This window comes from Melanotaenia boesemani, chromosome 18 (assembly GCF_017639745.1).
Source record: "Melanotaenia boesemani isolate fMelBoe1 chromosome 18, fMelBoe1.pri, whole genome shotgun sequence".
NCBI lineage: Eukaryota > Metazoa > Chordata > Actinopteri > Atheriniformes > Melanotaeniidae > Melanotaenia > Melanotaenia boesemani.
This window is the reverse complement of record NC_055699.1, coordinates 32,614,479-32,635,598: the sequence shown is the minus strand read 5'-3', so window position 1 is coordinate 32,635,598 and position 21,120 is coordinate 32,614,479. Positions and strand designations below refer to the sequence as shown.

General features: G+C 41.0%; 1 protein-coding gene across 1 annotated transcript; it reads right to left on the bottom strand.

Moving 5' to 3' along the window:
- Positions 1 to 368: 368 nt before the first annotated feature.
- Positions 369 to 20,865, bottom strand: LOC121628573 (zinc finger BED domain-containing protein 4-like). The gene is made up of 4 exons (XM_041967658.1): positions 20,860 to 20,865; positions 17,907 to 17,910; positions 1,538 to 2,193; positions 369 to 1,431 (listed from the first exon to the last, which is right to left on the bottom strand). Exons 3-4 carry the CDS (start codon positions 1,996 to 1,998, stop codon positions 369 to 371), a joined length of 1,524 nt encoding a protein of 507 aa, XP_041823592.1. The 5' UTR covers positions 1,999 to 2,193; positions 17,907 to 17,910; positions 20,860 to 20,865.
- Between the last annotated feature and the right edge of the window lie 255 nt (positions 20,866 to 21,120).

Here is a 21,120-nt window from a genome sequence, read left to right as displayed (position 1 = left end):
ATGAGATCTGGACAAAATAAATTACCAGTTAGCTGTTTGTTCTTTTTCAAAACAACAGAATCACATTGCATACAGATTTTTTATCAGATCCGATTAATCAAATAATAGTTATTACCTAAACAATAAAACAATACGTATGAGGTAGAAATTTTTCAGTATGCACACATAACTGAAAATGCTAAGAAGCAGGAAAAAAACTTAATTGTTCAAAAGCAAGGATAAACAATTCCCTTTTTATTATGCCAGAAAACATGGCTTTTTTAAAGCATTAATAAAACTGATGAAGACAATAACATAATATTTCTGTCTGTTGCAGTTTATAAGAAAAACAATAAAAGGCTCACAATGAATGTGATATCTACTGGTCATTATGCTTTGTTGAGCTTAAGAAAAGCACTTCTTTCGAGGGTAACCCTTGCTCTGTTACGCCGCCCACTTGAGAGGTCTCCGGTCAGACTGAATACTCTTTCAGCAAAGGCTTGGGAAGCTGGCATTGACAGAATATCTAATGCCAGAGGTTTCATGTTTGGGAATATTGTGTCACTCTGAGAAAGCCAGAACTGAATCCCAGACACCTCAGAATTAAAATCTGACAACAACTCTTTGTATTTCTTCAGCTCTTGCTTCACTGTGGTTTTGAAGATCTTTGGTCTTGATGAATGATTGCTGCTGAAAAACTTGAATCGTGGTTGCTTTGCAGGTGTTCCCTCAGCTTCTGCATTTCTGTTATCCTCTTCATCGGCTAACTCTTCTTGCTGTGGCACACTGCGGACTATGTACTGTTCACCTTCTTTCAGAAGATTCTGAATGCTTTCTTCTTCATTTTCAATGAGGACTTCTGCTACATTGGAATCAAGAAAGCATGCAGCAGCAGCTAGAGGAGAAAATCTTTCTGCATCAACATCAAGGAAATGCGTGAAACGTTCAAGCAGGTTGTCACTCATTTTCTGTGCCAGTGAGGCCAGGTCTCTGTAGCTCCTGGCATGAGTTTGAGAGAACTCAGAGAGGTGACTCTTTAAGTCCATCAAAGCAGGTACAACAAGGGACAGGCAACTAGTGTCACTTTCAAGCACCTTCGTATGTTCTGCAAATGGCAATAGCAAGTCTCTGAGGATGACCACCTTCTGCCACTCACTGGGCAGTAGGCAGTCCCAGCCCATAGTGTTGGCCACCAATGTGAGACTTTCTTTCACTTCAAGTAGACGAGACAACATCAAATAAGAGCTTGACCATCTGGTTGGACAGTCTTTGATCAGACTGAGCCCACACTGCTGCAGTAACTGTTCTGTGGCAACAGATGACTTACGGAACTGTCTTACCAGATGTCTGATTTTGTCCAGCAGCCGTTTGATGGAGTTGTCCTTTTGAATCAAATTCACCACAAGCTGAAGGGTATGTACCACACATGGAGTCCTCCCCAAGGGCTCATACCTAATATATAACAAAAAATAAATAACTCCACTGTAGAATTTAATGAGGTCATGAAATAATGCAAGAATCTCCATTATATAAAAATGTTGAGTCATTATAGATTTACCTTTCTCCGGACCCTGCCTCCTCGTCATCAGTTTCACCACAGTCATCATCCTCAGTACTACTAGCTTCCTCTTCGTGTTCATAAGGGAAAGCAGCCACCATGTTACTCCCGTTGTCAGTGATAATTGTGAGAATTTTGTCTTTGTGAATCCCCCACTCTTGGAGAGACTCATCAACCAGGCCTGAGATCACTTGGGCAGTGTGTGGGTGTGTCAGTTGCTTTAAGTTCAACAGTATGTGTTCTGGCTTGTTGTCATCAGTGTTGAAATAACAAGCGCTGATGGCAAGAAAAGACGCAGTAAGGCCTTTCTTTGTCCATATGTCCAAGCCAATGGTGACCTTTCGGGCCATTGCCAGTCTCTGTTTGAATTTCACCTTCCCAGAAAGGTACATGTCATCAATGAGGTTTGTCATTTTGGTTTTCTTTGGAACAGTGAGTCGTTTGTCAATTTTCTCCATCATTACGATGAACTCCTCATGCTCTACTGTTCGCACAGGAATGGCTGTCCTAGCCAACCACTGTGCAATTGCCCCTTCTTTACTGCGCTGTTCCTGAGAGTCTGGTCTGTATTTGGTGTGGCAAAGGAATGCTCCAGAGATGGATGTTGTTTCCTCCTTCTGTGGTACTGGTATCTCTGTCTGAGCCACATCAGGAATCTACAATTCAAATATGTGGAAACGGAAATGTTTATTATTAAACAATGTCTGGCCATATATCTGAAAGAACAGTTTTTAAAAAAATCAATTTTGATCTAGAATCAATAACACAAGCCTACTAAACCAACTAATCATATTTTGCTGTGGTGTTAATAATGTTAATGTTACTGTAAAACAGCATTTCTGACAAGAGACAAATACCTAATTTTACTGGATGTAATCATACCTATGCATATATATTGCTTCTCATAAAATGTATGTGCTTCAAAAAATAAAAACAAGATGAATGTAAATCCACCATCCCTCCCACTCTGGCATATAAACCCATTCACACGCATGCAGATTGCACACAAAAATGTTTATATTTACTCTTTAATAATGTGGATTTGCGAACTAATAAAACTAAGTGGTTGTTGTTAGACTAAACTTCCCAAAAATGCCTGAGGTATTGTATGGTATTCACAGATTGCATGAGTGTAAATTACAAAAATCACTCATCACTCATCTTCCCCAACAGTCGTTGTTTTTACACGTGTATTATTTAATGTTTTCAACAATACATGAAACGTTGAACTTGCCATAGCTGTAAACCGATGTGTGCCATGAACATTTTCGTTCTCCCTCGGGATTTAGTATTTTAAATTGTTGGCATTTTCTTAAACAATAATGAGTTTTGGGAAAAGAGATGCTTTAATCAACACAGGCAATAACATGCGAACGGTTTCATTTACTGTTTAGCCCGCCCATGCTGGTGCACCTGCTAGCACTACCTCAGATTGCTTTTAACATGCTTCAGATTTATATATCCAATGCGTTGTAACTCAGATTGCAAAAGGTTTCAAGATAATTGTCCATCTATGATCATTGTCTTTCTCCGTGGAAAGAGACTTGAATTGGCGGTACTTTTGGAGCGCCTAATTTTTTTTTCTGCTAACGTCTGCTCTATATGACTGTTCGTTCAAATCAATGGGCTAGCTAATAGCGTCCAAACATTTCAAAGATTAACAGCATTTTAACGCAAATGAAACACAACAATTGTTAGTTGTGTAGCCTACTGTGTACTGTAAGCCATCTTTATTTTCATATCATGATTAGAACTGAAGACATACCTTGATATCGGGGTGATTAATCTTGATATGCCTCTTCAGATTTGTGGTGTTTTTCCCTGCAATCCTCGCACCACACGTCTTTCCATCTCGCAGAATTATACATTCACTTTTTCTTTCAACTGAATTGTACTTGAAATGTGTCCATACATCCAGTCTCCTCTTTCTCCCAAGCATGTTCGCGGTCGCTGTATTAGTAGGCTGAAAACACACAGAGACAGCGGAGCGAAACGGGTGCTTAGCTGCGGCAGGGTCGCACTGACTAGACAGGAAGTTAGCTATGCACACAGGGTTGCAATAGGACATGAAAGGACATGTGACATCTCGCAGTGTAGTTGGCTTTCCGGCTTGTTTACATTGTGAGAAAAAGTATCTGTGTGACAAAGGGAGACAGACACAGACTCAAAGTCTTCCCGATGTCTGTTTCACGGACGATTACAAAAAATATTTTTCTATTTTCGTTTTCGTCCAATTACCCAAAGTTTAGTCTCGTCTTTTTTCGTTGACGATATTTTGTGGCTCTATATTTTTTTGTCAGAGTTCCAGAACCATGACTTGGTCTCGTCATCGTCTCGTCTTAATCATTGAAAAATGCTTAGTAGACTAATATATTTCGTCTCGTCTCGTCTGACGAAATTAACACTATTACGTAGCCAATGTGTTGCGGCTCTTTCTGTTCGGCTTGCATCAAACGCTGTAATCATATACTTTATGTATATCGAAATATCGGAAATGTGTTCAAAACTCATATCACTGTTATTGAATAAAAGTATACTGCGATATATATTCATATTGAATTATTGTCCAGCCCTACGTAGTAGTGGTGGTGGGATGGGGGGCTTGATGATACAGTTGTCGATGCAAAAAGGCTCCTGCAGAAAAAGGCTGGGAACCATTGATCTAGAGGATGCCTTGCCTACCAGGCATGCCAGGAGGAGGATGTGGGACATTTCAGATGAAGAGTGCGTAAAGGGAACATACCCGAACACTCATAGCATGACTCTGCACATACATTCACACACTGGACAGGAAGTCAAACAACTGACACATGAACCAACCAATCCTCAGACCAGTGTAACCTCAGCCAGGTGTGAATGTCCCAGAAACAGCTTACAAGCCGGAAACTTCCCATCAGTCATCATATGAAACCTTTAAAAGACCTGCGAACGTTAGTCTGGATGATGGTTCAAAACTACAGCTTCCACATCAAAAACTAGCCTGACAAATTTACATGCAAAACCTAATACTGGCCTTAGCATCACTCATCCAGCATCTTCTGACACGTATGTTCGGCTTCTGATTGGACGAGGAGGTTGTGGAGGTGTTCTGTGACGGGGTTTCAACCTTCGTTATCAGACACTGGTTTTCATATAGTCCTGTCCTCAGGGTTTCACCTCCTCCAGCATGGTCTTTATAGTCATCGTGCACCTGAACCATCAATCATCATGAGACGCTCCACAGACAGACATTTTCATTAATTTTCTGACACCATGTAAACACTCCGCTGCACGGGGGCTCTGGTTTCTGCCATCTTACTGGACCAAATTTAAACCTTAACGTGGCCATCAGTCCGGTCCTTCAGAGTCACAGAGTCAGACAAAAACTGTTAAAGTAGAAGAATCAGGCTGATCATGTAGAACGGACAGGTTTACAGTCATATTCTGGACGTATGCTGTCGTTTTACCCCTCCGATTGTATGACCATAGGTGGCTATAGGTGGTTTTGCCATTTTAATCTACATCTACAACATGTCATCATCCAGTTCTCTATCTGATCCAATAGGCTGCAGCGAGGGCTCTGATGAGGACCAGAGGCCATATTTCTCCAGTTTTATCTTCTCTTCATCGACTCCACTCAGACTGCAGGTTTACTGGTGGTTCCTAGCCAAGAAAAGCCAAGAGCTGAAGTCAGAGCTGAAGGTTGAACAAGGCTGCGACTGAAGCGTCATTTTAAACACAAGAAGCCTTTTAAAGACGGGGATTAGTTAAAGCAGGAATGCCCAGCTCCGGTTCTCAAGGGCAACAATCCTGCTGGTTTTTGATGTGTCCCTGCTCCAAAACCACCTGACTCAAATTGATGAGTCATTGTGCAAAGTGTAATAGGCTGTTGGATCTACTTCATTTGAGTCAGGTGTGTTGAAGCAGGAAACATTGAAAACCTGCAGGACAGCGGCCCTCGAGGACCGACTTTGGACACCCCTGAGTTAAAGGAAGTACTGGCGCCCTGCCTTCCTAACACTGGAACAGGCTGACCAGGTCATTCATTTCAGCAACAGAACGGTGTTGAAGTTTTCTTTGTAAACAACTTTTGAAACCATTGATACACATGGACCAATGTCCATTTGCATCCTCACATTCTGTTCTCCAACGAAGGTGTTACCCCGTATCCATCATCTCTGTCTGCAGCACATGAACGGCATCCTCATCCAAATCCTCACTCTCTTTCTCCTGTTCGTGCTGTATATTGTTCACATGCTTCTTTTTGTGAGCACCACTTTTCTTCATTTCACTGGGCTGTCAGTGGTACTGCATCTTGTTTTTGCAGGCTCGTTCAATGTGGCCTTTCTTACCACACTTTCTGCAGTCCTTACACCAGCTGCTTGATGACCAGACTTTCCACAACTCTAGCATGCTTTTACACCTGCTTTGTTCTTGTATTCAGTAGATAACTTATGCACTTGGGTTAAGGCACTTCCGGGATAGCCATTTCCATTGATGTGCTTATTTCCATGGCCTTTTCAAAAGTCAGGTTAGCTTCAGTGAGTAGCCATTGCTGCATAGACCACACACCAGTCTATCTTGTTTGGTGTCATTCAATGCTTGTCCAAAATGCCAATGTTCAGATAACTGAGAACAGCTACAAACTTTGACACCGATTTGCCTCTTCTTGTTTCTTCTGTGGAACCTGAACCTCTCAGCTATTATCAGTGGTTAGGGGCATAGTGATTTCCATATATAAACATAAGAGTTTTCCTTCCTGATTCTGGTTCTGATGGAGGTTTCCTTAGCTCATGATTGTTATGAACTGGTTTATGTGAACACAGTTATTAGGGTTAGGGTCACTAATGTGGATCATAAAACATGCAGTAGCAACTGTTCCAGCCTCAGATCAAACCCACCACTGGCCCCGACTAAGAGCCAGGAAATCATTTCTCTCCAACCGGCCACGCTGTCCCCTCGTCCACTCTGATGCTGAACAGATGGCATTGAGCCGACTCTAAATTAAATTGTAATCTGAAGATGCTGCAGGGCTAGCAGATATGAGTAATAACAGGCTAAATATTTGGATCATTTGAGCCTGGCGATGTAAATATAAAACCCTAAAACTCTACTTCTGCTTGAGAGAGTTTACATTCTGCAGAAAGCCATGTTTGTTGCCCTGTTTTTCCTTTTGTTTGACTTTATGTGAGGCCATCACCGCTGTTTCTGGCCAGGGTTCTGAAATTAAACATCTGTAAAGATTTAGAGGAAGAACATTGTTTCCATTTCCTCATGACATGCATGTTAATCATAAAACATCTCCATGTCACATGGTGTCAGATAAGATGGAGCTTCATTCCAGAAACGCTGAGATGAGTAAAAGTGGCTTTTAGAAAGTAAAAAGGAAGAAAGGCTGGTAGTCATTGCTGCTGGTGTATTTTACATTGTTCCAGGCAGGCAGGCTGAGTTAATGACATTTCTAGTTTTTCTCTCAGATTTATCGTGTTGTTTCTTCGGCTGTTTAGATCTCTGATGACGGTTTGATCTTTATTTTCCAGGTTACATTATTAGGCCAGTCTCAGGTTACCTGCAGTCTGGGGGAAAGAAGCATCTCTGAAATAGTTCAACGTTTTTGAGCTTTTGAGAAAGGAATGAAAAACTGGGCATATGATGCCACAGAGAACGGGACTGTTTTCTGTGTCTATGTAATAGGTGATGTTAATTATTAAGCTCGCTTTTCAGGCATCCTGAAGACTTTTATTAAATCACTGTTGATAACTCATGAGACATGATCTCGTTTCACCCATCTGGATAGCCTGGTTGCACCTGCATACATTTTTCTAATTTATGGAAATTTCTTTCAAAGATAGCAACTGTCTGCTGAGCCTCTGCTGTTCCATATTTTAATGGCAGATTTTACCCAAAGCTAATAATATGTTGGTATCCATGGTGAGTGTCATACTCCAGGAGAGTCCTGGAGATGAAATATTGCATCCATTACTGGGGAGAAGGGATGGAAATAAAGAAAGGGTATCGTAATGTAACTCTGGGCAAGACTGAAAATAATTCTTTGTTTTATTAAATGTTGCTTGCAAATAATCCGACTCCCCCTCACAGGCTGTTTGTGGAGAATCAGGAGCAGGAAATACAGCTTCATGAATATTCATTTGATCCTTGCTGGATATTTCTGTGTGTGTGTGTGTGTTTAGAGAGGATGTAATGGTGTGTGAATACATAAATGCTCAGCCAGTCAGCGGAAGCACAGAGCTCCGTCCCCGTTAACCTACGAGATCTCCACGTACCTGATCGGAGAACACCGGGCAGACTTATGAACACAGTGAAAGTATCCAGACAGGATTCTCCTCACTTTCTGTGAATGATCATTAAATCCATGATGAAGGTGTAGCAGAACAAGAGGATGTGCATGAGTGGAAGGTCTTCTAGCTGGTTTAATTTTATATTCTATTTATTTCTACAGCTCCAATTCACAGCAGTCATCTCAAGGCACTTTTAGAAATCCAGTCCAGTTATAACCAGTATTAGAACCAGTGATGTGTGTCTTCCAGATGATGATGTTCAGGACGCCGCAGTCTCTCATAGGGGTAGTTCTGTTCTATTCAGGGTTTGCATTGGAGCAAAGCTCTTCTCGTTTCCTGGTAACGTTCCTCCCTGTTTGTTTCATTACAAACAGATGCAGCTTCTTGAATTCTTTCCAGAGGAATTCTGCACATGCAGCTACAAAGTCATGGATCAAGTCATGTCTTGCTTCTGCTGATGTGTTTGCATGTGGAAGCAGTTGGAGTGATAACGCTCGGCTAGCTGCTTCCTCTGATGGTCACATACATCATATGTATCCTCGCAGGTCCAGTCAGTCATGAGATGACTAAACTTCCCCTGATATATACTCATCGTTTGGATATTGCTCTGAACTTGAATTTTGCATCTGAGCCTCTTCATCGAGGCTTACCTGAGGTAGAGCTGAGTGGAGCCGGTGGTCCAGGTGACATGGTCTCGTGGAGTCCAGTCTATGAGAGAAAATGTCTCAGGCTCCCTGAAACACTCCTGAGTCCACCCCAAATAAAATGTCAATAAGCAGCACAAGCCGACGTCAGTTTCAGAACGCCGTTTAGCAGCGGTAACGTGTCACTATGAAGTCGTTTCCAGCCGCCCACCACGCCCTAAAAAACACTCACATAGACTCTTTATTCAAAAGCTCGCACAATTTCTACAGTTGTACTCGTCTTCATTCTTCTTCTGCTTTTTTGTTCCCTTCCTGATCCTCTTCTTCTTCTCTGGTTTATTTCTTTCGCTGGTCGCATGTCAGCTATTCTGCTCAGCACATCCCCCGTGGTTACGGGTGGTCTGCGTATTCGTCTTCTGCGTCCAGCATCGGTGTACCTTTACAGAGAGGTTGGTATTCTCCAGTCTAAGAGAAAAGATACAAACATTTTATGGTCTGCAAATATTTTGGTGAATCTGATGTTTTCATAAAAACTTCTTAAGTACAGATTAGTGATAAGTGACTGGTGAATGAGGCCCAATGAAAGGGAGGAAAACATCTTTTATTCAGTATTGCTTGTAAATTCACAAATAAATCCTTTTATTTTAAATTAAATAAATAATTTATAATGTCAACAAACCAACACCAAACCCAAAGTTTGCTCTTATTTTGGTGTGTGCTTGCTTCACACAGCCTTTACACATGTTGATTAATGAGATGTTTTACAAACATGGCAGCAAAAATGAACAATATAGACTTTTCACACAAACCTTTGACTTTATGAGCACAAAAAAGAAAAGCCATCCTTGTTAACTGTTTCCTGACATATGCAGCTAAAACATTCATTAAAACCCAACAAGGCAGCATCGTGGAACCAGCTGAGAAGCTCCAACATAAACCCACAACTTTACCAGAACAAGCTTTTACTGTGCAGTCTGCAGGAAAAGAAAAGGTCCGTGTTTCAGTTTCCCCTGTAAAAAGAGAGAAACATCAGTATTTACTTCATCTTTCATCATTTCATCACTTGCCTTTGTGTCAGGAGATGTTAGTGAAACCATGTTTGCTATGTTTTCCACTAACTTCTACTGGTCTCTGTTCACCTCTAGTTTGTTTTCCGCTGCCAGACCTGCAGTTAAACTGGCTTCTTCATCTTCTGTTGTTCTGTTGTAGACACTCAAATCCCATTTAAAGGAACTAAATGCTACTTTTAGCACGTTTCCTTTTCTTTAAAAAAAGAGAAGATTAAAACATCTAGTAAAACTGTTAGTCATCTGACTAATCCCACTAGCAATCAGCTGTTTCCACCTCCAGACAAGAAGCCAGTAACTAAAAATAAAGAATAAACTAGGCTCAAATAAAAAAATGACTTAAACCTTCCTGCTGCTTCCTGATTAAAAGATGTTTGTGTGGGCTTTGTTAGTCTTCAAGAACAGCCCTGTGTGGTGGATCTTTTCTCAAGGCTTTGTTTCCTAAGCTGGAAACCTCACTGGCAAGCACACACACTTCTCTAGACCAGCTGAGGTGGCAAGCTGGGAGGTAGGCGGGAGAAGAGAGCCTGAATTTATTAAGCCCACACCAACCATTCAAAGTACACCAGCAACAAGTAATGAATCTCCAACAAGAAATAAATAACTGTTGTGTTTGAGTCTCAGGCAGAAATACAAGAGAACGGGGTGGACCAATGAGGTGGGAGGAAGGCGAGGCCCTGGGCGACATGCTGCAGTAATTCTCAGAAGGCAACTTGTTTGTTTGGTAGGGCACACGGCTCAAGATAATTCGCCATGCATACACCCAGGAACCCTGCTGAAGATCCCAGATACTAGCTGCTAAAAGACAAATAAGGATAATAATTATTGTGGATTAGCTCTTTCAAGGCACTCAAAGCGCTTCATTCCATTACTCATCCACTCCACATTCATAGCTGGTGATGGAACCTACATATAGCCACAGCTGATCTGGGTCAGCCTGATGGAAACATGGCAACGGGTCTGGGCCAACGGCCTTGCCGACCAGCACCGAACACAAACATATGCGAGAAGGAACGTTATCTGGACAGATTACAGGTTTAATGCAGAATACTGGATTTTACTACACTGTAAAATAAAACTGTAAAATGAAAGTTTTTTTCCTGTATTTTGGCAATATGATGAAATTAGATCACAAAAACAGCAAGCTGACACGAAGAATGTAACATAATGTAAAAAAAACTGTGAAAAATAAAAATTACACATAAACAAGCAAATAGAAATGTATGTTATATAAAAAGATGAAGGATATAGGTTATGTATTCTTTTTCTTTTACATGTAAGAAAATGAATAAGTAATTTGCACTGTTTATTGTGATGTCAGAATTATTGTAGTACAGAAGGAATCCACCAGGGGGCAGTAGACAAGAATCACATGATGAGTTTTACTATAACATGAGGCAAACAAGGATTTAGAAGCTGTGTGTCAAATATTATACCAGGGACATTAAAAGGCATTAAGTTATATATTAATACATTTAATTAATTAATGCTGTTAATTATTTTATCGTGCGTTAACACAGTTTTTTCCCCAAACTTCTTGCTACTGGCTCTGAACTAGAGGAACCTCATACAGAGGCTGCATCCATGCCTCTTCCTCCATGTCTGGTCCTGCTGCAGCAGTGATGATGGAATCGGGAGAGAGCGGCTTTATTAACATGAAGAGACCTTTTCTGTCTGGAACTTAAGAAAGAAGAAAAAGAACCAACATTTCTCTTTGTCCGTCTAAACCCATGCAGATGGGATAACATGATGATTTTTGGACAGAAAACTGCTCCCAGAAGACAATGAGAAACATAGTTTTTTTTTGTTTTGTTTTGTTTTGTTTGTTTTTTTTAACTAAATGTAGATAGAAGTTTTGAGGCCAGACAGCAAAGGTAAGACATGTTTTCTGACTTTTACAAACGTGAAGCATAAATCGGGTCTTCTTCTGTCTCTGGTTCGGTGAATCTTGGTCGTAGCGAGATGAAACTTCCAGCTGTGGAATCTGTGAGATGTGAGCTTTCAGTAGAGGAGTCGTTTGTTCGTATTCATGGGGAAACATCATCTGTGTTTACATATTTTTCGGACCTTGTGTACCTGGTCTTTTAATTATTGTTGTCTTAACTGTGTTTGTTGGTGATAGAAATGGTTTTACTGAGCTGGTAGCTGAGACTCTGGACTTTCTGTGGATACCACACATGTTTACAAACCTGACGTTACACCTGTAAAACCGGATGTTAAAACATGTAAACTGTTTTTATACATGAGATTCTGGTCCATCATTCAGTTGGTCAGAAAAAATTTGGCCCCAGGTCGGATGCAGTTTAACTAAAATTTAGTCATACTATGTTTAAATGTGTATGTGACCTTCACACAATATTCTACTGACATAAACAGACACTTTTGTGTTCCTGTAAATATGGACCATAATCTTTTTATCATGTTTTATATTAAAATGAGATTAATGATGGACAAATTAAATTTGTCTCATCATAAAGTCAAATATCACATTTAGATTTTCTTTATAAATCATTACCACTATGAGGATGATGATGTTCTGTGCAGCAATGGTTTGACATGATAATTTTGAATGGGAGCATTTTTCCTCAAAGTTTCCTTAACTTTATGAATTTAAGTCACAGACATCTTGTCGCTGAATAAAATATTTTGCATAGTAAACTTCTGCTTGTTTATATTTTCTCTCTTCATAAATAAACGTCATAAGTGTGAAAATGTACTTGGGTGACCTGACTAAAATTAATCTATTCCCTGTACATATAAAAGATTAATTAACATCACAGATTATTCAACGCTACATAATCTGGAATCTACAGTCATTTCTTTACAAACACAAAAAGCATTTGACCGAGTAAACTGAAAATGTTTATTTGCAACATTAAACAAATTTGGGTTTGGGTCATCTTTCATAGACTGGATGAACATATTATTTAACAACCCAAATGCATGTGTGAAGACCAATGATCAAACTTCTCCAAGCTTCTGTTTGCAGAGAGGAACCAGACAGGGCTGCCCGCTTTCTCCATCACTCTTTGCTATTTTTATTGAACCCCTAGCTGCTGCCATAAGACAAAATAAAGAGATTAAAGGAATCCATGCCAAAAATATAGAACATAAGATAAGTCTTTATGCTGATGATGTATTACTTTTCCTCCAGAACTCACCGAAATCTCTCCCCAAGACACTCAAACTCCTTAACACATTCTCATCAATATCGGACTACTCTATTAATTGGTCTAAGACTATTATTATGCCCATCAACTGTGACCTACAAAACACACCCAATACTACAATACAGTCTGGAAACATCAGATATCTAGGCATAAACATTTCCCCCAGGTTATCAGAACTAACAAAGCAAAATTTTGTCCAGCTACTTAAAGCAATAGAGGATGATCTCTAACGGTGGAGGCGCTTACCCACATCACTCATGGGGAGGGTCGCCACAGTTAAAATGATGGTTCTATCTAAAGTAAACTACCTGTTTTCAGTGTTACCCACTAAACCATCCTCCAGCTGGTTTAAGTCACTGGACTCACATATATCTAAATTTTTATGGAAAAACAAGCCATCACGTATCAGTCTAAAAACTTTAAAACATTGGTTAATTAACTCTGCACACACAATAGTCAAAGCATTATGCATCGCAAAGAAAACTATTCTTGTGAGCTGGAAAACCAAAAATAATCTGTGTATTCAGCAGTTTAGGAATCTCTTAGTAGACCACATCAGTAGTGAGACAATGTCTGCCTCCTCAAAGAACCAGTTAGCTGAAACTCATTCCCTCTGGTCCCCTGTAATTGGCTCCATCACTTAGTGTAGGGTGGAGGGTTTTGACCTTGCTTGGGAATTGGATATTGGCGGTGGGTACCTTATGACTGCAGGTCTTTGGTGGTTTGTACCATGATGAGTGGGAGTGGGCAAGGATATTAGTGTGTATGTGGGGAGGGGATAGATCACATGCACTCGTGGAGAGACCTAGGTGGGCCCGGGGTGGTGGGCCGTGGGTCTGGATGTAGGAGGATGGGAGTGTGGTCGATGGTGCCCTGGTTCCCGGGGTGGGTGGCTGGAACACTGGTTCTGATGCTGGCCCTTTGCCACCCTGGATGGCTGGTGCCTGGCGGGGTTGTAGGCTGCTGATCTTGGCCTGCTGGGTCCTGTGACTACGGGGGGGCTCTGGCTTTGGTCTGCCTCTGCTGCCCTCTGGGTGGGTCCGAGGTGGTCTTCGTGCTTCTGGATTGCTGCTGATGGCCCAGGTCTCTGGGCCGCCCTAGTCTGCCTCTAGCCTCCATAGAGGCGTGGCCTCACCTCTGATCCCTCCTCATTCCTCATCCTTCACATGCTGACAAGAGGAGCCTTACACCCATAAAGCTCCACTTGGCAAAGCAAATTTGTTCGGCACAACACAGCAACCAGACCATCATTCTGCCGCCACAGGACAAGGTAAAAAAAAACAAAAAAAAAAAAACAAAAAAAAAAAAAACTCCTGCTATATGAAGAAAATGCAGTAAATGTTGATTTACAAACAGTAAATCAAATATTTATGAGAAAGAAGGATGAAATGTTCAGGATTTACTAACTAAAAGGTAAAAAGTCAGCAGGATGAATTTAAAGCTGTGAAGCTGCTTCCTTCTAAACACAGAAGGAACAATATGTGATGAATATCAGCATCAGGTGAACAGACAGAAAGCAGGATTAGAATCTCACAGCTTCTAGATGGTGAGGAGAGAAATATTCACAATATGCACAACAACTTCCATCCATGCACCTTCACTGCTTCATTATCCAGGTTTCTGCCTATAAATTCTCTAACCTTTCATTCTTAGCTTGACTGTTTAGATTCACCTCTGCACCTGCAGCCTCCGCTACCGGGAGTTAAGGGGTTAAAGGATTGAACCTGTGTTTGCCGTGGCTCTGGATACAGTTACCCCTGAAACTTTGCTTCGATGAGCAGGTTTGCATCCCTTAAACATTTTGGATTTTGGGTCTTCAGAAAAGTCGCAACACAAGCTGAGAGGACCAGGATCAGCATTTACATCACTGACTCTCTGAGCTGGTGGGCTGCCAGGTTTGCCACTGTGCTGCATTTGAACTTCACTATTCACAAAAAGGAAGCCAGTCTTTGCTTCTTCTCATTAGTCCACTGTTATTAGTTGGCCAAGACAAACCATACCTCCCTCTGTGTAGGACATGCTAAATCCAGCCTCACCACAAGACCTGCTGCAGGTAGTGGTGGGGGACTGTAGGCTCTCGTAGCACCTGAAGAGTAATTCATTTTGAGAGATGATGTGGAGCTTGCAGCCGAGGTATGGAGGACAGACCTGCTCATAGAGCTGAGGAGGAGGGATGGTTCCAAGCAGGAGGAGGAGAAAAACTATGGAACTGTGGTCAAAATGAGGCTAAAAATTAAACTAAATTAAATTAAAGAGAATAAAGGAAAATACTTCATGTTTAATCTGAGAATCCCTTAGTGTCAGACGCGAAAGAAGGAAGCCTGTAGCATTGCTTTTCAAAGTGCAGGTGAATTTAAGGGGACTGGATTAACATCTTAAAGTGGTGAGTTTCAACCCAGCAGAGGATTTCCATTTAACAAAGCATGTAGCTTTATTGTCTTATTCTGACCAGGGGTCAGTGGGCCTAACCTGAACAAATAGCCATAACACCTGAAGTCAATAGAAAAAAAAAAATGCATTCCAAGATGGTTGGTAGGTCCTGTGACTCCCCCCACCCCGACCTCTGTTTTTAGCTGCTTTATAAGAAATGTGTTGCTTATTGGTGTGACGCCCGCCGGCTTATCAGCCAGCCAGGAGAGAGTTGCAGGACGTGCTGGAGACGCTGACAGTGGAGGATGCCCAGCACCCGCCTCCCCTGATCCCTGATTGGCCGCCTTACCACTCACTTCCCAAATAAGCTGTCCAATCCGGAGAAGAGGCCTCCTTTAAGACAAAGTCATCACCATCATTCGAGGCAGCTGTGGACTGTGGGACACATGCCTGCCAGTTTGAGAAAGATTGTGGATTCTGTGGTTTAAGAGACTTTTCTGTGCGAGTTAGAGAGTTGATTTAGTGATAAATACCTTTTTGTGTTCTGAGTTTTAGTACCGTCCCTGCCTGAAAGAAGGAGGGGTTTTTTTTGTGTTTAGTTTATTAGGAGTTTGGTTTTGTTTTGATAGAAGTCCGCCTGAGAGCGTGTGTTTATTTTGTTTGTTAATTAGTCCGCCTGTGCGCGTGTAGCCCATTTTGGGGACATTTTTGGTTTGTTTGTTTGTTTTGTTACTAAGTAGAATTAAGACTAATTGTTAAATACCCGACAGGGACACTTTGAGTTTGTTTATTTTGTATTATTTGCCGGTTAAGGGTTGTTTGTGTTTTGGAACCCATTTTTGTTAATAAACTTTATTGTATTTCATTTACCCTTGGTCCGGCCATTCCTGTGTTACAGTCCTTTTGACCCCTGGACGTAAAGGGGGACGTAACAATTGGTCAGTTAACCCCTCAGAATGATCTGCTGCATTCACATGGCGCTGCTTTCAGGGACACTGTGTACATCCCAGCAGAAGTAAAAGACATCCTGGGAATGAGAACAAGTTGCTGTTGACAGGAGGAGGGTCTGACCTCTGTTAAATGTAGTTTAGAGGGAACAAACAGAATCAAAGAGAAATTGAAATGAATAATGCAAATTCTAATGTTTACTTTACTCGTCGAGTCCGGTGCCCTACTGGGCTGTACCAGTCTGGAGAGATAAAATCCTCCTGCTCTCTCAGTAGAATACATGGCAACGAGGGAATGGTGATAGTTGTTTCGTTACCTCAGAGCAAATAAAGAAGGAAGCTGAGGTCAGACCATCCATCATGTCTGTTTGGAAAGGTCTCACTTACGGACATGCCTGCGACCAAACACAACAGATTTTATTTCAGTGGTGAATGAAGAATGAAAATCAAACAGGAAACATCATTGTCACAAACATATTAAATAGGAAGCAGCTAAAATCTCTGCCTCCTTTTAAAAGCTCACAGATGTGGAAGCTGCCCACACCATAGGCACTAATGCAGCCCCATCCCTTCAGAGATGCAGCTTTTCATCTGTCCACTGATAACAAGCTGGATGCTCCCTCTCCTCTTTAGTCTGCAGGACACGCCGTCCATGCTTTCCACAAACTAGTTCACATCTTCATCCAGGTTTCCACTTTGCCTCAGACCATTTAAAATGAGCTTTGGTCCAGAGAAGACGGAAGAAGCTGGTTCTGGATCCTGTTCACATCTGGCTTCTTCTCTGCATGATGGAGCTTTAACCTGCATTTGTGGGTTTCAGGGTGAACTGTGTTCACAGACAGTGGATTCTGGAAGTCTGCTGCAGCGCAACAGAGAGGTCAGTGGACTGACTTTATTTTGGCTAAAACCACGTCCACACCAACTTCCTCCTGCATTCAGGGACATCAGTTCATCCAATGTCCGTTCATCCAATGTCCACGTCAACTTTCTGCTGCATTCAGGGATGTCAAAGGCAAAAAGAAAATTTATTTGTATAGCACATTTCATGTACAAGAATAAATAAAAAAAGATTAAAAGAAATGCAATAAATGAAATAAAAGCAGAAGGAAGATGCTAAAATAAAATAGATAAAATGCAAGAAATAAAGTTAAAGACAATATTAAAACATGATTCCAGCTTAAAAGAACCAGATGTAGATTTTAACTACTAAATAAAAAGTAGTCCATGCAGCAGAGAACAGGTGGATCTTTAACCTGGATCTAAATAAACTGAGTGTTTCAGCTGATCTGAGTTTGTTCCAGACATGTGGAGCATAGAAGCTGAATGCAGCTTCTCCATGTCTGGTTCTGACTCTGGAACTGATAAGAACCTGGATCCAGATGACCTGAGGGTTCTGGTAGGTTCATACTGGGTCAAGAGGTCTCTGATGTATGTTGGTCCTAAACCAGTCAGAGCTTTCTAGACCAGCAGCAGAACTTTAAAGTCTATCCTCTGACGGACCGGCAGCCAGTGTAAAGACCTCAGAGCTGGACTGATGTGGTCCACTTTCTTGGTCTTAGTGAGGACTGGAGCAGCAGAGTTCTGGATCAGCTGCAGGTGTCTGACTGATGTTTTAGGTAGAACCTGTAAAAACACTGTTTTCAAAGTTAAGGTCTGAGTCCATCACTACACCCAGATTTCTGGTCTGGTTGGTGGTTTGTAGGTGTATAGAACAGAGATGGGGGGGACTCGAGTTGATGACTTAACTTGAGTCCGACTCGAGTCGCCAGATTTGTGACTTGTGACTTACTTGATCAACATTAAGAGAAGACTTGACTTGACTTTGACTTGCATTTCCTGACCTGCGACTTGACTTGACGTTTGTCATGTGACTTGCAAAGTCACATGACAAACCTGTCTTGTTAAAACATGTTTTGTTAAAAAAAAAAAAAAACTAGATCGACATTGCTTTATTGTGAGCAAGTGCCCCTGACCTGCTGCATATCAGCAAACCTGGCAACCCCTCCTCCACACAACGCAACGTGCCTGCACGAGTCTAGTGCTGATCAGCAGGGAGATGGAGGGCACTCGGACCAACACCATCCCTAAAATAATACATTTTGGATTCAAAGATTACCAGACAACAGCAAATAAAAGAGGAGCGACATGCAACATCTGCAATGTTAAAGTTAGTGATACTAAAAGCACTACGTCGAATTTCATCCGTCATTTCAAGACAGCTCATAAAGAAAGGTGAGTAACATGACGTAACTTAGGTTAAAGCTACGTGGATTAACGCTCTGATTATTATTTCGCATTAATAAGTTAATATTTTTCTTATCAATGATTTTTTACTTTAGCTAAAAAATTAAAAAGTGGCAAGTAGCTGCAAGCAGCGCTAACGTTAGTGTTAACTAAGTTAGCTGTAATACCAGAACTGGCTAATGTTAGCGTACCTGCTAAATATCTACACTAATTCCTGTAATGTGGTTTTTGTAACTTATAATAATGAGGTTATAGTGTAACCAAATTGCAGTCATAACATCTGAAAAAAAAGTATTGATTCCTAGTACATATTTTTTTTCAGATGTTATGATTATGGTGCATTGTAAGTAATTGTTTGTTTGTTGTTTCTCCTCCCATCTTGTCCTTATGTTATATGAAGTCTAATTTAGTGCCTCCTTAAATGCCTCTGCCTTCCTCTCTGTTGGCTGTTGTTTTGCATAGCTCTTTGTGTGCATCACACACACTCTCTTTTGCGTTTGCAGCTAGGGCTGCAACTAATGACTATTCTGATGGTCGATTAGTCACCGACTATTAAAACGACAAGTCGACCAATCGGATTATGTATCTCATGATTATTATAAATGGATCTTATTTCACTTTAAGCCTTGAAATCTTAAATGAAGTTATGTAAGTCCGACGTGCCTCCTCTTTAAATGTTCGAGCATTGCAGACATATTTCCGTGATACACAAGGTCCGCTTTACAAATCTCATATGTATTAAATTTATTTTGTAAGTTTAACGTGAAGTTATCCCAGACTTTTGACATTCTTCGCCGCTGTTTTGTTGCCTAGTCGGCCACCATATTTTTCCCCTGGTGGACTTTATTGCGCATGTGCAACTCTCAGCAGAGATTAGAAAAGAAGATGATGTCACACTCTGTAGTTTTTTTTATCTCTCTTTGCGCATGTGCATTGTGTAACTCTCAACAGAGATATAATTAGAAGACGATGTCTCACTCTGTAGTTTTTTTTTTTTCCCCGACAATAGTCGATGGCTAAATTCGTTGTCGACTATTTTTATTGTCGACTATTGTCGACAATGTCGACTAATCGTTGCAGCCCTATTTGCAGCCCTGAGTTTTAACACCAAAACTGCATGCCTAGAATGAGTCTATATGTATTTAAAACATTTTCAGACGTTATGGAAGTTTTGGTGTTTAAGCTAATTGATGCACAAATGGTCAAAAAAAGAGCTAATTAAGGCACTAATTTAGATGGGAAGAAAAAGAACTGCATACATAAATTTAAACTAGTTCTCTTTTTCTGGCCATACAATGCATATGCATCCCTGAGCTTAAACACCAAAACTGCCTAGTGTGCTTTCTAAATATTTATGTATGCATGCAATGAGGCTATATTAAAACTTTACTTTCAGATGTTGTGACTCCTTTGTAGGCAGTAATAGCAAGCTGTGTGCAGCGAATACATGAGTTTAAAATGTATCTTTTCTCTCCCCCCTCTGTCCCAAATGTTTAGATATGAAGAGTACCTTCGCTCAAAAAGCAGCTCCTACGACAGACTCAAGTCAGCCCCAGATCTCCCAGTTTTATTTATTTATTTATTTTTATTTAACCTTTATTTAACCAGGTAAAAAAATGTTTGAGAACTAGTTCTCATTTACAAACATGACCTGGCCAAGAGGCCCCAGCAGGAATAAATAACGTACATACATATAAACAGACAACTGTGCATACACAGGACCACAATGCAACAATACAATACAAAAAAAAAAAAAAAAAAAAAAACGCAGAGTGAGTACAAATATATAAAAATGAAAGGGGGAAGAACACAGTATATAAGACGGATTTATGTGAGAGAAAAAGTAGTGGAGAAATGTTTGTATATAAGGGAGAGTCAGCATCGTCAGCAGGAACAAGTTCATCACAAGCAACAAGCAACACTACAGTACTAGCCATCCCCAGCAGAACGCCATCACACGTTCAGTACTTTTAGACCTGGTTATTGATTGCAACTTGCCATTGTCTATCATAGAACATAGAATTTTCCGGCGCTTCACGTCTGTTGTTGACATAAGTGCAACCCTGTAAGCCGAAGAACTCTTACTTCAAAACTGGATGGTGTAATGCTGGAAAAGCAGACAAAACTGAAGAACAGTCTTGCAAATGCTGAAAATCTATCAGTCACAGTTGACATATGGTCAGATCGGAAAATGCGGGGCTTCCTAGGAGTTACTGCTCACCGGTTGGATAATGGAGAAGGTGGTGGAATGGTCCTGAAATCTGCTTTGCTGGCTTGTAAGAGGTTCAGCGGTTCCCATACAGGGGAAAGAATATGTGAGGAATTTGAGCAAATATGTGAAGAATACCAAATCAAAAGGAAACTATTGCACATCATATGTGATAATGCTGCAAATATGAGGAAAGCATTCAGCACTTGTTTTCCACAACATGGAGATGAAGAGGATGACGAAGATGAAGGAGTTAAGGACGACAACTTGTGGACTGACTTGCCAGTCGAAGACCAAGAGAGAGTGGATCTTTTTCTCCAAGCTAAATCTCAGACAAGACAGCAATGTTTTGCCCACACGCTGCAGTTAGTTGTGGGGGATGGCTTAAAAGACACAAAAATAGCTAATGCAGCTCTTGCAAAGGCCTGCAAACTGAGCAATTTACTCCACAGCAGCGCTTCGTTCAAGGACATTTTTGAGAGAGAGTTTCGGCAATCTGGCATCCCTTCCTCAGTTGTCACACGTTGGAACTCAACGCTTAGGCAGTTGAAAGCGGTACTGAAATGTGACTCCACAAAGCTCACAGCCATTCTTCAAGAGTCTGGCCACAAAGAGACAGCATTCACATCAAGAGAATGGAGTCAAATTCAAGAG